The sequence below is a fragment of the Cupressus sempervirens genome, chromosome 5 (assembly GCF_028749045.1).
Source record: "Cupressus sempervirens isolate cs-2001-9-10 chromosome 5, ASM2874904v1, whole genome shotgun sequence".
Taxonomy (NCBI): domain Eukaryota; kingdom Viridiplantae; phylum Streptophyta; class Pinopsida; order Cupressales; family Cupressaceae; genus Cupressus; species Cupressus sempervirens.
The window spans coordinates 262,720,249-262,739,362 of record NC_143122.1 but is presented as its reverse complement, the minus strand read 5'-3'; the positions used below and the strand labels follow the sequence as shown (position 1 = coordinate 262,739,362).

General features: G+C 33.4%; 1 protein-coding gene across 1 annotated transcript; it reads right to left on the bottom strand.

Annotated features, from left to right (window-relative positions):
* Positions 1-12,778: 12,778 nt before the first annotated feature.
* Positions 12,779-18,659, bottom strand: LOC149555555 (stearoyl-[acyl-carrier-protein] 9-desaturase, chloroplastic-like). The gene is made up of 3 exons (XM_089829658.1): positions 17,924-18,659; positions 15,862-16,354; positions 12,779-13,749 (listed from the first exon to the last, which is right to left on the bottom strand). Exons 1-3 carry the CDS (start codon positions 18,052-18,054, stop codon positions 13,189-13,191), a joined length of 1,185 nt encoding a protein of 394 aa, XP_089685784.1. The 5' UTR covers positions 18,055-18,659; the 3' UTR covers positions 12,779-13,188.
* Positions 18,660-19,114: the final 455 nt, after the last annotated feature.

Below are 19,114 nucleotides of genomic sequence, written 5' to 3'. Positions count from 1 at the left end.
TGGATAATTTTGATTTTGTTCTAAAATAATTTGGAGAAAATTGATTGGTTAATTGTTGTGTTTGACTCGCTTGTCAGATTGTTATGGGTAATAGATTGTTGGATTTGTGTTGCGATTGCTCTCTTTCCTATGGATCCATTTATGTTTCCATTGTGGATTCAAATTCTTTTTTTTTTTTTTTTTTTTTTGTATTTCCTTCTTGTTGTGAGTTATAGAATATCGTAACTTCTTTCAAACGCTGTCTTTTCGAATGAAGTAAAATAGTAATTTAGTGTGGGCTAAGAATTAGCATTTTGCCACATTTTCATAGCATTTCATTCTTTTGTTGGGATTGTGTGTTTAATTTTTTTTTTAGAAATTGGAAATGTATGGTTTTCTTGGTGTTATGCCATCCATTTTTATGTGTGTTCCCAAAACAATTCTTTTATTGGAATTTTGTGGTGTTCGGTGTACTTAAGAAAATGGGCTTAATTTCAAGTTTCATTTTTGTTGATTTCGTTAATTTGCATGCTTCCCCAAATTATTAGTTTCCATGATTGAAAACTTAAATGTTGATAGTAATCCATGTTTGTAACCACTATGTTGCTTTACTTTTGAAGGACTGACTACTAAGAATGATTTCTAGTTAAAGGTATTTCAAGAAATAAACCAAACAAATGTACTAGGAGAAAACCAAACTATGATGCTCGACTCTTCACATTTGTCACAAATTGGGATCCCTCTAAACTAAACTAATCAAACCAAGCACAAGAACTAAATAAAACTAAGCAATTAACACTAAACCACTTGAGTCAAATGACTCAAGGAAAAATAACCACCTAGCTCCTAAAACTAATAAACTAAGTGATAGAAAGGAAACCTATTCTAACCCTCCTAAATCAAATGGTTCAAGAAAAATATACTCTAACTATGCACAAGATTGTTAAATAAATATCACTCAAAAAAACTATATAAAACTTGAACAAACATGGTTTCTTAGGGTGTTCAAGAGCAACAAGGCTTGGGTGGTAGTTCTTAATCTTACATACTCATCCTTGCACTCTAGGAAAATTTTTGTCATCTCATTTTGAAATTCAAGAAAATTATCATGTACAAGTAATAATTGGGGTAATTCATTAAGAACATGATCAATCCACAAGAAATCTATCCTTCTTAAAGTTATATAATCAAAGTAGTAACTTTCAAAGTTTTTAATTTTAAAAATAGGGAAAGATACAAGTTGGAGTGATTCACGTTCAAACGTCACTTGTGCGTTCTCAACAACTTTAGGAGGTTGAAGTTGGTGATGGATTTTTCAACAATGTGCCAACATCCCTCATAGGATTCACAACATGGCTTAGCCACTTATATTGTTCTATAAGACTATTGGTTGTATTGGGCATTGACATGTCAATCTTTTGGTGCAATGACAACCCTATCCTTTCTAATAATTGGTATCCGATCTTCGTCATAGGTTCAATCTTGCAGGCCACAACAAGTGATGCTAGGAGGGGGATTGATGGTAGTGGGCCAACATCCCTCGTAGGATTCACAACATGGCTTAGCTGCTTATTTGGTTCTATAAGACTATAGGTTGTATTGGGCATTAACACGTCAATCTTTTGGTGAAATGACAAGCTTGGCCTTTCTAACAGGATTATCCTAGTGTATTAGCATCAAATTAATGATTGATCAAGGTGGGATTAGTTTTGAAGTCAAGGCCTTGAAATACTTCTTTTAGTGGATTTGCTCAAATGATTAGAGTTTCTTTTGCACCAAAAGATCAACATGCCAATGCTTGATACAACCAATAATCTTATAGAACCACATGAGGTGGTTAAGCCATGTTGCAAACCTTGCGAGGGACATCATCCTACTACCAAAAATCCCCTTCCCAATGTCACTTGTTGTGGCCTTTTTGATTCAAACCTATGACCAAGATCTAATACCACTTGTTAGAATGGCTAGGGTTGTCATTGCACCAAAATATTGACATGTTAGTGCTCAATACAAATAATAGTCTTATAGAACAACATGAGGTGGTTAAGCTATGTTGGGAACCCCAAGAAGGATGTTGACCTACTACTAACAAAATTGTCCTTGCGTAACACAAACCATGCATCCTTATGAAACACCTTCAGTGTATCCAAAAAATCAAGGATTCTTTGACAAGTTATTCCTCAAATATTCATTAAAATTATTCAAACACATATTCCAAATGCAACACCCTCCTAACATTTCCTTCAATCTCTTCTTCCATGGGAGTAACTCAAACATCTCTCAACTTATCTTGCATATTCCAATCAAATACATTTGAGCCCTCCATACCTAACATGAAATTACCAATTGACTCTTTTTTTAGGAGCATCTTGCAATTATTCATGTGTACACTCATCAAGCATGGTATCCTCAAAGCTAATATGAGCACCATCAAACATCTTCATTATTTGTCTATCAAATACAATCTCAAGCGACAGGTTGAAGTTGACGATGAATCATGCCACTTGCAACAACTAGCCTATCTTGAGATGCCTTGGCCAATGAATCCATTTGAATTTGTTGCATAAGATCTCTTAGAATCCCCAAAAGAATGTGGTGGTATTGAGATCTTGTGTTTCCTTTTCAAATTATTCTTCATATGAATTCTTCACTCAATCTTTCAACTTTAATATCTTCCTCTATAGTGATGTTTGAAATTTCTTTCGATGCCTCCTTAAGAACCTCTTATATTATACATGGAAGTACACCAATTATTTTCCCTTCTTCAACTTTATGACAATCTTCTTGTATTTATTCAAGAGTTTATAAATTTTGATCTTCAATTACTATAGTTTCCATTAATTGTGCAAATTCTATTGTGGTTTTGATTTTCTTCTTTGACAAATTTCTCTTGTAACGTGATGCAAAAAGTTCATCTTCCACTTGACCACTTATTCATCAAACTCAACCAAGTCACCTTGTAACATGTTGTCCTCAAATGGTTATGTAACATGCTCCTCATTTTATGTCCAATTTGAATGCTAATTAAAATCCTTATTCTCTTCCTTTGATGATTCTTCATATTGCCCCTTTTAAAACTTGATTAGGTTGATAATGTCATGGCATAATAGGCAAGTAGAATCAACACATAAGAGGTCATGTATACTACACCAAGAATGGTGCCAAGTATTTCCTTCACATTTTTTTCTTTGTTTCCTTCAAATATTTTCTTTAAATTTACAAAACTCTAATTTTGATTTGACAAATATCATTGGGTTTATATGCACATCTTAAAAAGAGACTTCCCTTGTATTGCCAACTTTACTCACAAAAGAAATAATAAGGAATGCATCTTGTCATGTTTAGTAATTCCATGTATTAGACACCACCCCAACACCACAAGCTAAGATAATCCAAGTGGATGTAGCCTCTTGTTGAAATCAAACCAAATGGGAAGAACATCCACCCATCTATCCTTCGAGAAACCTTTTTTTTTGGATTTTTTTGTTTTTCACTTTTTTGGGGGATTTTTAACTTTTAGAGAGATTTCATATATTGAATATAACTTTTAAACTTCATTATTGTTGATATGTTAATGAATAAACTTTGTTCATGCCCTCCTTCTAGCACCAATTTTTGTTGATGTGATTTTTGTTTCACTACAACATATAAAATTAAGTAATTAGTATTTCATGAGGAAAAATGAAATCTCTAACTCTCTCATGAATAAAGATAAGATGCTCATATGCTAAACAATGTATCTAAATTGTATGATCAAATGAGACAACCTCAAAGTTCATTCTTAAAGAAAAATTTCACTTAGTTATAATGTTGTGACACATAGGCTATCACAAAGGAACTTACAATATTTATTCAATTGATATCAACTACTTCAAATTCTTCAACTACTTACAACCAAATAACTTGCAAAGGAAATAAATCTACCTAATTCTAGGAATGTAAGATAATGTTGATGATGGGGTGATCCTCTAACACTTGGTTCATTGCATCAACTAGACATAGCAGGTTGCTGGTTTTTAAGGATGAGAGAATGATTTTCACACTGTCAATACTCATCCAAATACCATATGAATGTGCATTCCCAATGAGCATCTCAAATAGAAGTTAAACATTTGAAATTTAGGCCTAGACTAGCCTTAAACCTTTACTAACAATCAACAAGTAATAAAAGGTGTGGATGCTAGCTTCACCACTACACCATATAACAATATCTTTTATCCATCTATTTCTAGTTCAATCCAACATGAAATAAAAGACTAATCTAAGTGAGAGATGCAAAGAACCATGAAATACTCCAAAATGATTATATATATCCACCATGGAAGGACATTAATGATTTTTTTTTTTTTTTTGGTAGTACTTTGACAATAATTATCAAACATAATTCTCTTTAAAAATGATGTAAGTGAGCCTTTGTATAGGGACTCAATTACAATGAATGACCAAGATTAATTTGAAATCAAGCGCAAAGATTAGATCATAAAATACCTAATTAGGGTTTCCATAACCATAGCTACGCATAGATATAAAATACCCAACCAATTATAATTAAACACACCGTGTGGTCCAATAGAAAAATTATATTTCCTTCATAGACCAAAAAGAAAATAGACACGACTTAACCACTAGATACAATGCATCAACAAATGGTCCAATGAAATAATACTTTGTGGGTCAATGAGAAGAGAGGTTAGGTTAAAGCAATAGAAGAATAAGAATTTAGACAAAACCACCATGTAATTAACCAATGAGACGATGTCACTTGTATCTACACCAAGCCATCTCTGAGAATGTTCTTTTCTCTGTCCTTTTCTCTCTTTTGATAAATTCAATGAATCTAGACATAATATGATAAAGCTCTTCCACTAGGACACTTGACACATTCTCATTGATTGAGTTTATGATTGCCACTTCATCATTCCTTAACCTTCAAAGAAAATGTCTAATTATAAGTAATTGTGAAATTTAAATGACAATTTCAATATATTAAGTTAGTAAGACTTAGACAATTATCACAAAATTGCTATTTCTAATTTCCAATAACAAAATTTAATTGGGTAATACAAATTGAAATACCATCTCTCATCTTCAAATTGATTTGCAACCAATAATAATCAATACATTATTTTCCTTGTTTAATATTGATGCTAATTATTTAAATTTGATGACTCCTTGAAAATTTGGATTGATCCCCTTTAATTGAAATTGATTGATATTTTTGCAAAATCATGGGGCTTAGAATAATTCATTCAATGCATGACCCTTTATAGCTTAATATTGATTAGATATATTTAATTTCTTGTCATTTATGATTTACTTTCTATTGATTTTCATTGTCCATAGGTTAAAATCGTTGCCATTTATATAAATTCAATACCACAATGGATGAATTCACTAATTCATATTTAAAATCAATCTAATTTTGCAAAATCAGGGTAAATTTACTCCCATCTCAATTTAAAACCTATATTCATTTTGCAAAATCAAGGTAAATTTAATCTCATCTTAATGTAAAACTCATTTTCATTTTAGCAAAATTGATGCAAGCTAGGTCTTATCTTTATTTGAAATGAATTTCTATCCCAATTAATGCAAGCAAAATTGATCTCCCCTTGCTTCATCTTACTAAATACTTAATTCAATGCTTATTAAATGTCTGATCCAAATATTGATGCAAGATTTAATTACATTAAATTTTTATCTTCTAATGGAAAATTTGAAGTTAATCCCCCATGCTCAAATCAATCTCTTTCTTCCTTTATACAATCATGAGATAAGGAGGTGCTTCCTCCACCTTTAATTTAAGAAAAGAAGAGGCTTTGTCTACTCCACTTGAGGTGAGAAGAAGCTTCATCTACCCCACTTGAGATGAAGAGGCTTCATAAACACTTGAGACAAAGAGGTTTCATCTCCCTTATTTGAGATTAAGAGGCGTTTCATCATCTTTTCATACTTATTCAAATCTACTATCCCTTAGCTAATTTTTTTTTCTTTAATTTTTGACTTTTAGCCAAATTTTGCATTTTTTTCAAGTTCTACCTAAAGAAGACCATTAAACTCAATTTATTTTCTAAATTCAATATATCACCTAATCCTATTAGTAAAATAGGTGTTCCCCATTTGAAATGGAGCTATGGTGTGAAAACCTCACAACAAGATATGGTACTAGGAATTTGATACCCACATGTTGAGTTTGGTATCCGAGCTTTCTAAACTAGATCATTATGTTAATTATAACATTTATGATGGTCATTTCATATATATAGCATGATATGTTATTTATTGGATAAAGGACATGTGTGATTTCAAAACTCAAATCTCAACTTGCTACTAAATTTAAAATTAAAGGTCTTGGTGCAACTAAACACATTCTTTAGATAAAAATTAGAAGAGATATACTAAATAGAAAGCTATGACTAGGGGAAGTACGTATGTAGACTAAGTATAATAGAGGTTCAACATGCAAGATCATAGATCATCATGTGTTCCTCTTTCTAGTTAAAAAAAGTTATGTGTAGTTGGTAGTTTGATGCATACTATGATTTGTACTAGACTTGACATTGCCCACGTAGTTAGATTTCTTTCTAGATACATTTATAATCTTGGTAGAGTTAATTGGGGCGAAACCAAATGATTATTCATATATTGAAAGGGTACCTCAATGTACTCTTTATATTATGACCATAAAGAACTATAAATAATGTTAAGAGTCTATGAGCCTCATGGTCCCCAGAAATTAAATTAGGTATAGATATTCTATTTTCTCTTGAAAGGTGTTTGACAAGTAGGGGAATGTTAGGAAAATTGTGTCTCAACCTTTCTTTTACATAAGGTACCTATTTATAGTAAATTTACATTTGAGTATAGATTGACTTAATTTTTTTTCCAAACTTTCATTGCAAGGCCATCTCTAGAATTCAAGATATTAAAGGTTTCTTTTGTTAAGTTGCAAATGAAAGTTTCCAAGTCAATTTTGAAGGCTCGAGAGGCTTGGAACTTACCAAAATTTTCTATAAACAATATAGTTTTTTTTTAGCTTGATAGGGTATGTCATGAGTTTTCTAGCACTTCAAATGGTTCATTAATTAGATTATTCAAAGTCAATTGTAAAGGCCTTAGAGGATTTGGAATTGACCAAATATATTTGTAACCAATGAAGTTGTTTTTATCTTGATAAAGAATGCTATGCATTTTCTATCACTTCCAATGGTTTATCAATTAGACACATTATTAATAAAGACACAATTCACAGTGTCTTTACTGAAGGGAAAATACAATAGTACATGGGTTCATATTAGGGGTTTTAAAATGGAAAAAAGAGGAAATATATTGTCTAAATGGTGGGGGGTGGGGATTTGGGGGCTAGAGGTGGGAGTTTATATAGAAAAACAAGTAAAGGGGTACTAGAGGAGGGGTGGCAAACAAGGAGTTTAGGGAAATAGTTTTTAAAAATAGGAGGATTATTTAGTATACCATGAATGCACATGCTTATATGATTTAAGTTCATTAAGTAAATCCATTGTTGCACAAACTCCAAAGACTGGGTCTCCTAAAATAAAAATATGATTGACAATAAATGAGTTTTAAAAGGCAACTACATATGTCGATGTGTATTTTGACACATCATAGAGAGTCTTGGATTGGAGATAAGATGGGTATCACATTTTGATGGTTTTAATGCATAGTTTTATAATGTTGTTTAACCATTTCATGTATTATATTATTGTATCATAGGTGTGTGAGATGGAGGTTAGTTATAATAATCTTATAATTATTTAGTTATCTCTAGATCCATGTTTATTGATACTCATGTGAGAAGCTTTCTCTTCAAATATATTATTTTCTATTGTTGATTTTTGAATATGCATGTTATTTATGTTTATTTATATTAAGTTTCTATACCTATTTTGAAATTCTAAGAAAGTTAATGCATAATCCTCCTCTTAAGGTTAGTGTAGAAAGTCATATTGCTACCTTAACTTGCTTACATAAAGAAGGAAAGTATGAATGGATTTGAACTAAAGAGATTACAAATGGTTTTGTAGAATTTCTGATGCATTAATCTACCATCTTTCCTTTGGTTATCTAGTTTTTAGAATATATTGAACTAGCAAAGTTGTCTTATTTCTTAAGAACTCTCTCATAAGGAGGATCTTCAAGTTGAGGTTGAATATTGATGCTGTGTGGATTTGGTTCAAAATAAAATGGAGGCCTTGGTGGTATTTTTGAGATCTTTCCTATAATGAAAGGTTTCTTCCTAACCTCCTTATACCATGATGATTGTGTTTGAATCCATTATATGGTTTGTAGTTAGTGGTAATTTTTTGTATGTTCCTTATGATGTAGGATCCAAGTTTTGATCTTGAGGGGCACACTAATGAGGTTCTTAATTAGATGAAACTTATAACCTTATCCTTAGAATATTAGAAGCATGATATCTTAAATGTATAACTAGTTTGATTATCTAGTTTATTATCTTCGATCAAATTACCTTTTTAATTTATTTTTAATTATGTTCTTAATTATGTATTTATATCTGCATGGGTAAGATGCTTCTCTCTTTTATTACTCTACCTTTTAAAGTGGGGGTTTTACTGTAACATTCTTTTAATGAGGGTTCATCAATCATTTGCTAATTTTTCAATATGGGCAAGTACTCCTCCATTGTTTTCTTGGTCAAAAAATAATTAGCCTAAACTTGAAAAAGCCATATGGAGCATAATTACCCCATGGTGGTATTCTTGTAGATAATTATTTTGTGAGTGTCGACTTTATTATGCAAGTTTCCAATTTGTTAATAGTGACATAATCCCATGAAGGATGGATGCCAAAAGCTTCAACATGAAGTTTTTAACCTCCATCCATTTCTAAGTGTGATTAAGGACTCTTAAAGAAGAATGTTGAGTTTCTATATGTTCTTTGCAAGCTAGTTTGATATTTTCTTAGTGTTTGAGCTAAATATTTATCTTGTTTCTTTTTTTGTTTAAACTTATTCAATGTTCCCTTGTTAATCTCTATATTTTGATTCATAACTCCAATCTAAATAATTTGCCTCTATTAAAGTTGTCTTTGATAGAGGGACAAAGCTAACTATCAATTATGTCATTCAAATCATGTTAATTGTAGTATTATAGGAAATGTTATTTATCTTCCTTATTTATTCTTAAAAAACCTAATAAAGGGAACTTATAGTTGCCCAAAGTAGTGGGTTCAATATTAGGATAGGTGGAAGGTACATGCCATATCTTTGGTTTTGATGTAAGTAGGAGAAATAATACGACAAGTTTAGAGAAAGAAGACAAGCTGCCACTAACATTAAATAATGAGATGAACCTTGAGAAAGAAGAGCAACTAACTTCAACAAAAGAAACATTTATTTTAAACCAAAAATGTCATTGATATCAATGAGGATAGTAATAAAGCATCAAAAAACTTTAATTGTAAATATATTTAAAAGAGCATTAAAGACAACAAACATTTAAGCTAAAGGTGGTTACCTCATAACCAACATGATATATCTATATGGCATCTAAAATCAAAGCAAGACAACCAAACCAATCAACATCTTAACTTAATAAAAGACAACCACACCATTTAACATTTTAACTCTATCACAATTTTTAACATTTAGTTTTGCCTACCTCTAAGTCCCAAAAGATTCTTGATGCATGTTAGAAATCCACATTCTATATAAAGACATTAACCATTTTAGTTATATGTATTAAGAAGATTCAATAATTTTAAATTCATACTTTATATTAAATTTTTTATAATTACTTGATAGGCTTTTACATTGAGGCAACCCATCTCGGAAAAGTCTCACGTAGTCGAAATAATATGACGGAAATATTTTCTGGCCCGGTGAGATTAAAACAATTTAGTTTGCGGCAGAGAGTGTGAATGGAAACTAATCTACTTCGTGTAAGGTTCTCATTTTTTTTAATAGTTGCTAGCTAAAGCATGATCCCCCTAAGAATGATATGTGTCCTGCTCAACAATTTCCACTAATAACAGCCGTGTCATTCATTTATTGTGATATAGAAGGTGCAAGAGACGAGAGAATCATATAATATGATAGAAGAATAAGAATAATTAGTACGAAAAAAGAAGAGAAGATAAATAGTTGTGTCAAAGCAAGATGAAGCCAATAGAAGTAGAAAGCCCGTAGGGTAGACACTATTGTGCCTATTGGTAATGGCGAAAAATCTCTCAAAGCCTAGGAGCGCCTTGCTGAAGGTAATATTCATTATTTTGAGTGTGTGTCAAACTACAGATTGTAGAGTATATCCATCAAATTGGCACTTGAATTTGCAGAGTCAATTGCAAATTTTTGATGTAAATAAGGCGAAGGTGTATAAAGATGGTTTATTGTATGACAAATTAGACAAAAGATGAAGTAAGTAAGCTTTTCTTTCTATAATCTTCCCTATGGAATTCATTAGAATAAATCATCAAATCATCTTTGAATTTGTTGAAATACATAGATGCTTTGAACAAGTGAAATATTTAAAAAAGTTAGACAAAAATTTTTATTGTATAATATTTACACCTTGGACAAGCAAATTAAGCCTACCTCGTCTTTGAAAATTTTGCCGACATTAAATCATTGATAAGTAGGAGACAATTTCCATAGCAAGTCAAATTGTGATATTGCTATCAGGATTTAATTGTGTGATTTTGAGTCAAACTCATTGACCCATGTTTCATGAGTTGTGATTCAACATGAATCCATCTCTCATGAGAATAAATGGAACACTTAGCACTCATTGGATCTAGGTGACGCTCACAGGGATGATTTTGAGTCAAACTCATTGATGAGCTTAAGGGGCTTTCTAATGAATGGTTCATAAGGCAGAACACTTGGTGAAGGTTTTGCAAATGGGGTTGCAAGCTTTGGGTTTAACCATGGAGGAAACTCCGTAGTTAAGCGTGCTCAGAATGGAGTAGTACTGGGATGGGTGACCTCTCGGGACGTCCCGGTGCTTCACCCCTGTGAGCATCACCTAGATCCAATGAGTGCTAAGTGTTCCATTTATTCTCATGAGAGATAGATTCATGTTGAATCACTACTCATGAAACATGGGTCAATGAGTTTGACTCAAAATCACACAGTTAAATCCTAATAACAATATCACAATTTGACTTGCTATGGAAATTGTCTCCTACTTATCAATTGATGATCTTAAGGGGCTTTCTAATGAATGGTTCATAAGGCACAACACTTGGTGAAGGTTTTGCAAATGGGGTTGCAAGTTTTGGGTTTAACCATGGAGCAAACTCCATAGTTAAGCGCGCTCAGGTTGGAGTAGTACTGGGATGGGTGACCTCTCGGGAAGTCTTGATGCTTCACCCATGTGAGCATCACCTAGATCCAATTAGTTCAAAGTGTTCCATTTATTCTCATGAGAGATGGATTCATGTTGAATCACTACTCATGAAACATGGGTCAATGAGTTTGACTCAAAATCACACAGTTAAATCCTGATAGCAATATCACAATTGAATCTTTTCCAAAATGTTTCAGAAGTTGTAAATTAGTAGTTTTATTACTGGCAGCATACAAAAGAAAGGAAATGGTGGAGCAAGTTTATGACGTATTTACCACTTTATGGCCCATGATCATCTAGATCGGAGGGCATTCACCTGATGGAAGACTGTAGATCATAAACCAAGAATTTTTATAGATTTGTGCAATGAAATTTACAGGCTTTTGATTGCCCTGTTATTTAAGCTTCTTTTGTATTTTTTAATATTCTAAAACACTTACAATAGATTTTTAGGAGACTCTCAAAATAGAAGTAGCTTTATAGTTGACCCAGAAACATTACTAGAATAATTACCTAAAAAGAAAATTGAACAAAACAAGTTTGAGCACCAAATCTGAGGCCACAAACAGAGTGAATTAGACCAAAGCTTCAAATAATTAAAACTTTAATTTCTAAAAAGTTCCATTTCACTTGAAATTTTCAGTTCTTATGTATAATTTACCTGCCAAAACTTGAAAAAACCGAAACCAAAACATTGGAACAAAAAGTCCCTCTGCACTAAGCAACTGCTTTGGCATAGAGTTTTCGCTTTCAAAATGATGTTTACAATGGAATGGTTAACAATATGCTACGTCCTATTGATTTGGAGTTTGTTAATCAAAATATATAGTTGTGTCCGACATTTGCCTTGATATTACAATAACACTTGCCTTGATAATTACAATAACTCTTGCTGTTCTAATTAAATTAACTAGCTTTGTTCTTTTGTTTGTGGAAGGTGTGTTTTCAATTTTTCAATTCAATTAAAACCTTCCAAATCTATCAGCTTACACTTGTTCCGGGTGCAAGCGCTAGTAGATAATATTTTGTATTTAATACTTTCTCAAAAATGAATTTCTTATATTTGCTAGTATATAAGAAGTTATAATTAACATTAAATTTTAATATTCAATGTAACTTTAAAAAAAACTTTCAAATAAAAAGAGATTATTTAATTTATAATTCTTTTAAGAAGCTTTTCACTTCGAAATAACAGGAGAAGTATACCATTAGAATAAAACATCTCTCGCGATGATGAAAAAGAGGTCTCATCCAGTAAAGTGGTGTCTAAATATCAGATTTAGCCTATCATTTACCAAGATTCCGAGTAGCTTTTACTTGTTCATTTATAGCGACAGCAATCACTCTGATTAAGATAATCTAATCGCGACTGCAATCACTCTGTTTAAGATAATCTAATTGAGCCAAAGGATGGTGAAAAACTTTTGAGTTTACAGTAAATTGAACATACAAACAGACATCAGAAACACATATAGATCAAAAAAATTGGGTGTTCAATGAACTTACTGTATAATTTCCAACCTCATATTCAAATTACAGAATCCACTGGTATTAACAGTTCAACAGGCATATCTTCTAACGTCAAACACTAAGTACTATTAACATTCCCTCTACAACAAATTTGGGAGGAACCCAAACCCAAATTCAAACTTCTGGTATTCAATTACATCCTAGCACACCACCACTAATGATGATAGAGTGATAAGGTAAAATTTTAGGTCTATTTGGAGAAAGCGTAACTTCTTGCCCTAACTCGGAATTACAAACCGTTTACTTCGTTGGAAATATATCTCATATTTGAAGGCAAAAACTGGAAGGACGAAGCGAGGCAAGTCCTTCCGGTCTTGAGCACACCAGCTACTTGTTTTTTTGTATTTTTCTTCTATATGATAACCTCTCTGTTAAAAATCCAGCTGAAGGGAACACCCTGCCTGTTCTTTGTTCTTGTCTCAGCTCTGCTTTCAAGCCTTCTAATTCTAGGTGCCAACTTACACACAAACTCCCTTGCTCTGTTTCCCTTACTTGAGAGCCCTTCTAGTTTCTCCAAGTTCCACCTTTTTACAAAGAATTCCAAGATCTCTACATAGTCCCTGGCTGTATAGACCCCCAATTTCTGAGCCACGGCAGAGAAATGATCAAACAGATTGTTATCCTGGCCATCGTACATCAAGTGGGCAGGCATGGAGATCTTCTTCCTCATCATGTCTTCAAAGGCCAGCATTGCACCATCAGGATCAATCTCAAATAGCTTTTCTACAATCTTAGTGTAAGCGGCTTCGTGGCGTTTTTCGTCTGCTGCAATGGTGCCACATATTTGAGCCAGGTTTGAGTCGCCGTATTCTTTGGCCTGCCTTGCTGTATTGCCGTGTGATATGAATGTTGCTCTCTCTTGGAATGATGTGTATACAAATCCTAGATATGGGCTGTTTTCAGTGCTTGGATCCTTAACAAGCCATATAGAAAATAAGATAATTTAGATTAGAATTTATGTTTGGAGGTCTAGAAGTCTTTTGCAAGAAACAAATATGCCTTTTGCAAGAAACAAATATGCTGCTAACCAGAGTGATCAAATTTCCACAATTATTAGCAATCAAATTTCCAAATTTCCACAATTATTAGCAATCAAATTTCCACAATTCATTACAATTATACTGATTGGCTGATTGGCTTCTGAATTAGATTGTGTTAAGATTTTTACCATCAACGTTTTGAATCACACTACGTGATCCATCATCCTGATCATTTCCTGATGATGGATCACCACAATTCATTACAATTATACTGATTGGCTGATTGGCTTCTGAATTAGATTGTGTTAAGATTTTTACCATCAACGTTTTGAATTACACTACGTGATCCATCATCCTGATCATTTCCTGATGATGGATCACATAGTATGATTTGAAATGTTGATGATAAAAAACTTAACACAATCTAATACTGAAGCCAATCAGTATAAATATGCTGCTATTCAAGGTTTAACACAACATTCAATTTTACAGTTCCATCAAATATCTTTTAACAAGAATAACAGAACGAACAGAACAGAGGAGGCCTAAGAAGAGCATCCAAGAACTCAATTCTTGTAGCACTTAAAATATAGTTGCATTTAATTTCAAAGCAAAACCTAGCGGGTATTTCAGCCGCCATGTAAATTTTTGTTCTGAAATATTTATGGGCACTTTTTTGATAGGAAAGGCGGCTTGGTTCTAGGCCCAAAATCTAGTATTTTGAATTAGAAATGCAAATAAGCCATGGGAATCAGTCTAATGAGAACAGAAGATTTAACATCAACATTCTATTTTACGGATCTGTCAAATATCTTTTGACAAGGATAACAGAACAGAACAGATTAGGCCTGACACGAGCATCCAAAAACTGAAATTCCTGGAGCAGTCAAAATTATAGTTGCATTCAATTTCAAAGCAAAAACTGGTGGACATTAAAGGGATGAAATGTCGGTGTTCTGAAACCACTTATGAACACTAATTTGATACAAACAATGGCTTGGATCTAGGCCTAAGATTTTATATTAAAATTCCAGTTTACAGTAGATCTTTTAACAAGGATGACAGAACATAACAGAGATGGCCTAAGACGAGAATCAAAGATATATTAGTTGTACTCAATTTCTTGGGGCAGCCAAATTTTAGTTGCATTCAATTTCAAAGTGACACCTAGTGGGCATTTAAGTCAATGGAAGTCTCTTTCTGAAGCCATTTATGAGCACTTTTCTGATAGAAAAAATGGCTTGGATATAGGCCCAAAATCTAGTATTCTTAGTTAGAATGCAAATAAATTATGGGAAACCACCGGATCAGGGACTTAAGCTTCTCGAGCTCATATGAGTTGAACAACAAGGCACCTGTGCAGAACTGTGTTAAAAACAAAACTAAGTAATGAGCTGGGTCCATTGTTACACCGCCTTGGGGGATGGGGGATGGTGGAACATGGGGACAAGTTTTCAGGACGGGGACAGCCAGGTCTTAATTTGGGATGCAGGGGACTGTGGCGGGGAAGAGGGGTTGTATATACTATACATATGGTACTTAAAATGCTAGTTATGATAAGATGTTCCCAAGTCCCTGGTGTGTCCCACACACCTGTCTCCGAGACGTGGGGCAAAGGGGGGAGACACATCTCCATTTTACTATGGCTGGGTCAGACTTCCTTAACTCATCATCAGAATAATAGTTGGTGGGTCAGGAAGAGTGACCCTGAATATCTATCTGAAAAATTACAACACAGTTGTGTTCAGAAAGGCAATACTGGATGCACTAGACATGCAATAACAAGGAAATCCATACCGTTAAGGAAATCAGGATAAAGAAAGAACCTTGCCAGAGAAATCTATGACATGATTAAATCAATGCAAACATTTAGAGAAAAAATAGTTAACAGACCATTTTGATTTGTTTCTGAAGACGAAATATATCCAAAAACGAAAAAGAAGCTATTACCCGTCCAAATTGAAGGAGGAACAATGAAAATATCCCAAAGAAAAGTGAAAGCAATGCCAAATTAGTCACATCGGTTGAGGATTTTGTAAACTTACCATTCCCGATCCAATCAAATACTGAATAGTCCTTTCAACCTGTTTCATGTCCACTCTCCCCGTCAAATAGAGATACTTATTGAGCACATCCCCATGCCTGTTCTCCTCTGCAGTCCACATTCTTGTCCAGAGAGCCCAAGAGGTGGAACTTGCACCTGTCTCATCACGGACACCATCAAGAGTATTGAGCATTGTCTGATAAGTAGGCAACGCTTCTTCTGTAATCATATCCCCAACAAGGCAAACAAAGTAGTCATCTGGCAACTCTCTAGCTCTTCTTCGCAGTTCTCTCACTTGATCTTCAAAGCCCTCGGATGAAGCATCCGGCAAAAAATCAGAAGGCTGCCAGCATTTTTCCACAGGTTTCAAGTGGGGCAAAATATTATTCTCTGCCCATCCCTCCAGAGATTTGAATAGATCGATCTTCTCAGGTGGCATAGAATGTATCACCTGCCTTTGATTGCTCTCACGATATTTCAACGTCACAGCCTCTCTGCAGTAGCAAAAAGAATAAAAATCGAGTGAGTTCTAAATGAATATTCCATAATCATATTAAATCAGTAAAAGTTAAGACATTGACATTAGGTTTCCACAGTCTGTGTCAATGTGATTTGGTTTTTCATAATCTGTTGATGTGATTTGAGATTCTCATTTTAATCATGTCCCTTTCTTCATTCCTAATTATACTCTACACTTAATCCAACATGACTCAAAACATCAATGAGAAAAAAAATTATACAATCAACACAGTCGAATCCGATAGCTCAAATCACAACAGTAAAAATGTGTTTATCAAAGTTAGAAATTTAAGCTAATATGATTGTTTTACAAATGAGGTTCAAAGTCCAACATTAAGCGATACATAAACTGAACTGGACTAATAAAATAGGGGTGATTGATTAAAGGAATTTTTATGCACAATGTTTATCTGGGTGTGATTGTGTTGCAATATTTTGACCATCAACATTTCGGATCATGCCATCATCAAAATGAAATGAAAGATTGTTAGGATCATATTTACTTTCATTCTGATCATGGATGATTTGAGTATGATCCGAAACTTTGATAGTCAAAATATTGCAACACAATTACGCCCAGATAAACATTGTGCATATATCATGGATTTTGGGAATCTGCTTGCATTAAAGGGAAGTTTTGTTGATAAATAAACTCGATTCAGAGCAATGAAACAGGGAAAACAATCCTTTTCAACTAACTTGATTTCAGAGAATAGTTGAGCACATTTAAACTAGATTAAACAACCAATAAAAGATGGTATGAACCATTCCAAATACTGAAGCAATTAAAACAAGACGAAAAACAACATAGAATCATTGTTTTAAGACTCTCTTGTTCTGTTTTCTGTAACAGTACTTACCTGGTTAAAGTTAATATGATTGTTTCAGAAGTGACCTAAAAGATGTGTGAGCCCATCATTAAGGATCTGTAAGCCAAGGAAACTAATCCAACTTGTTTGCAGAGAGGATTAAACACATTTGAACGAGTGTAAACAACCAATAACAGATGGTATGCTATCAACCATTCCAAGTACTGAAAGCAATTATACCAAGAAGAAAAACAACATAGAATCGTTGTTTTGAGGCGAACATAACTGTTCTAATTCCTGTTGAGTTTCATCGTTAAGTGGTCTTGAATCAAAGTAAACAATCAATAAAAGATTAAATGGTCTTGATTGCAGAGAAGATTAACATTTGAACCAGACTAAACAATCTATAAAAGATGGTATGCTATGAACCATTCCAAACACTGAAAGCAATTATTATAAGAAGAAAAACAACACAAAATGCCTGTTCTATTCCTCTAACGGTAGTTGGTAGTAGGAAATATAGTTGTAGCAGCCATGAAATCTATGTTGGTCTTGATTCAGAGTAATAAAACAGGGGTAACAAGCCAAGGAAAGTAAACTGACTTGATTGAGAAGAAGATTAAGCACATTTGAACCAGACTAAACTACCTATAAAAGATGGTGCGCTGTGAAACAGAAATCAATTAGAACAATAAGAAAAACACCTTGGAATCATTGATCCTGTTTTGTACTCACTTGGTAGTAGGGAATAAAGTTGTAGCAGCCATTAAAATTCTATTGGTCTGCTTACATGATGGTGATAGCATGTTCCTCCCACCATGGCCAAAACCTTGTACAAAACATGCACCACTTGATGCGACCGCCATTGTTATTTCTTCAAGACCTTGATTCCAAGCCCTCCACAAGTAATTTTATAGTGGTGTTCAATGAAAGTCGGTGTTCATTCACAAACCCATTGGCCGTCTTGGCTTTCTGCCCATAGTATCCTAATTTCCTGTGGTCTAAGCGCAATTTTATAGAGCTGCTTGTCAAACAACACGTCCCAACTATACAATGTAAACAAATCATTCAACATTGATAATAACGACAACTTGATGTTATGTTATAAAACTTGTTCTCCATTGCTTGTGCCAGATATTTTTGTCTTAGATTTTGTGATGCAAAATTTAAGTTACAAGCTATTGCTTACTTAGAATTACAAGATATTGACTAACATTAAACTTCGTGGCTTGTGGATTCTCTGAGCAAGTAACAATATACCAACTTAATAGATTTTGGCTTCTGCTTGCTGTCAATTTGATACCAACCATAAAGATTTTGGCTTCACTTCATTCACAACATTTACCAACCCAACCCACTTCTTCCCAAATAGCTAAGCATCTTCTCTTTTGGGTTTGAACTATAGTCAAATCTTTTTTACCAATAAAATAGAATTCAATGGTACATTAGAGCATATAATCAAGTTTTATTAAGTATTGGGAATTGCATGAAACATATGTTTTATTGCCAGTTCTCCTTTGACTGACCGTTTCAGTGGCAAATTGGCAATGATGGAGGAGGAGGTGGTTACGAAATTCCATGGAGAGGCTCAGATAACTGATGTACGGTACCTTGTTTATGCACGCCCAAGATCATTGGAATGAATCCACACCATACATTGTTCGGTTATGGGTCCACTTAGGAGAAGGGCTTGTTCTCATGACTATAATATACTATCATAGTGTTATTTGATTATTAGGTGCCACCTATTCAATGTTTCTTTAGTGAATATGTTTTTTTCTTTTTCAAAATTAGAATTAGTTTAATATTATAACATGCATTTAAAAATTAAGAGGGAATTGTGTTTAAACAATAAGGCATGGGATCACGTCTACATATGGTAATATAAAATAATTGAGTAGGTAAAACAATTTTAGAGAGGATCTT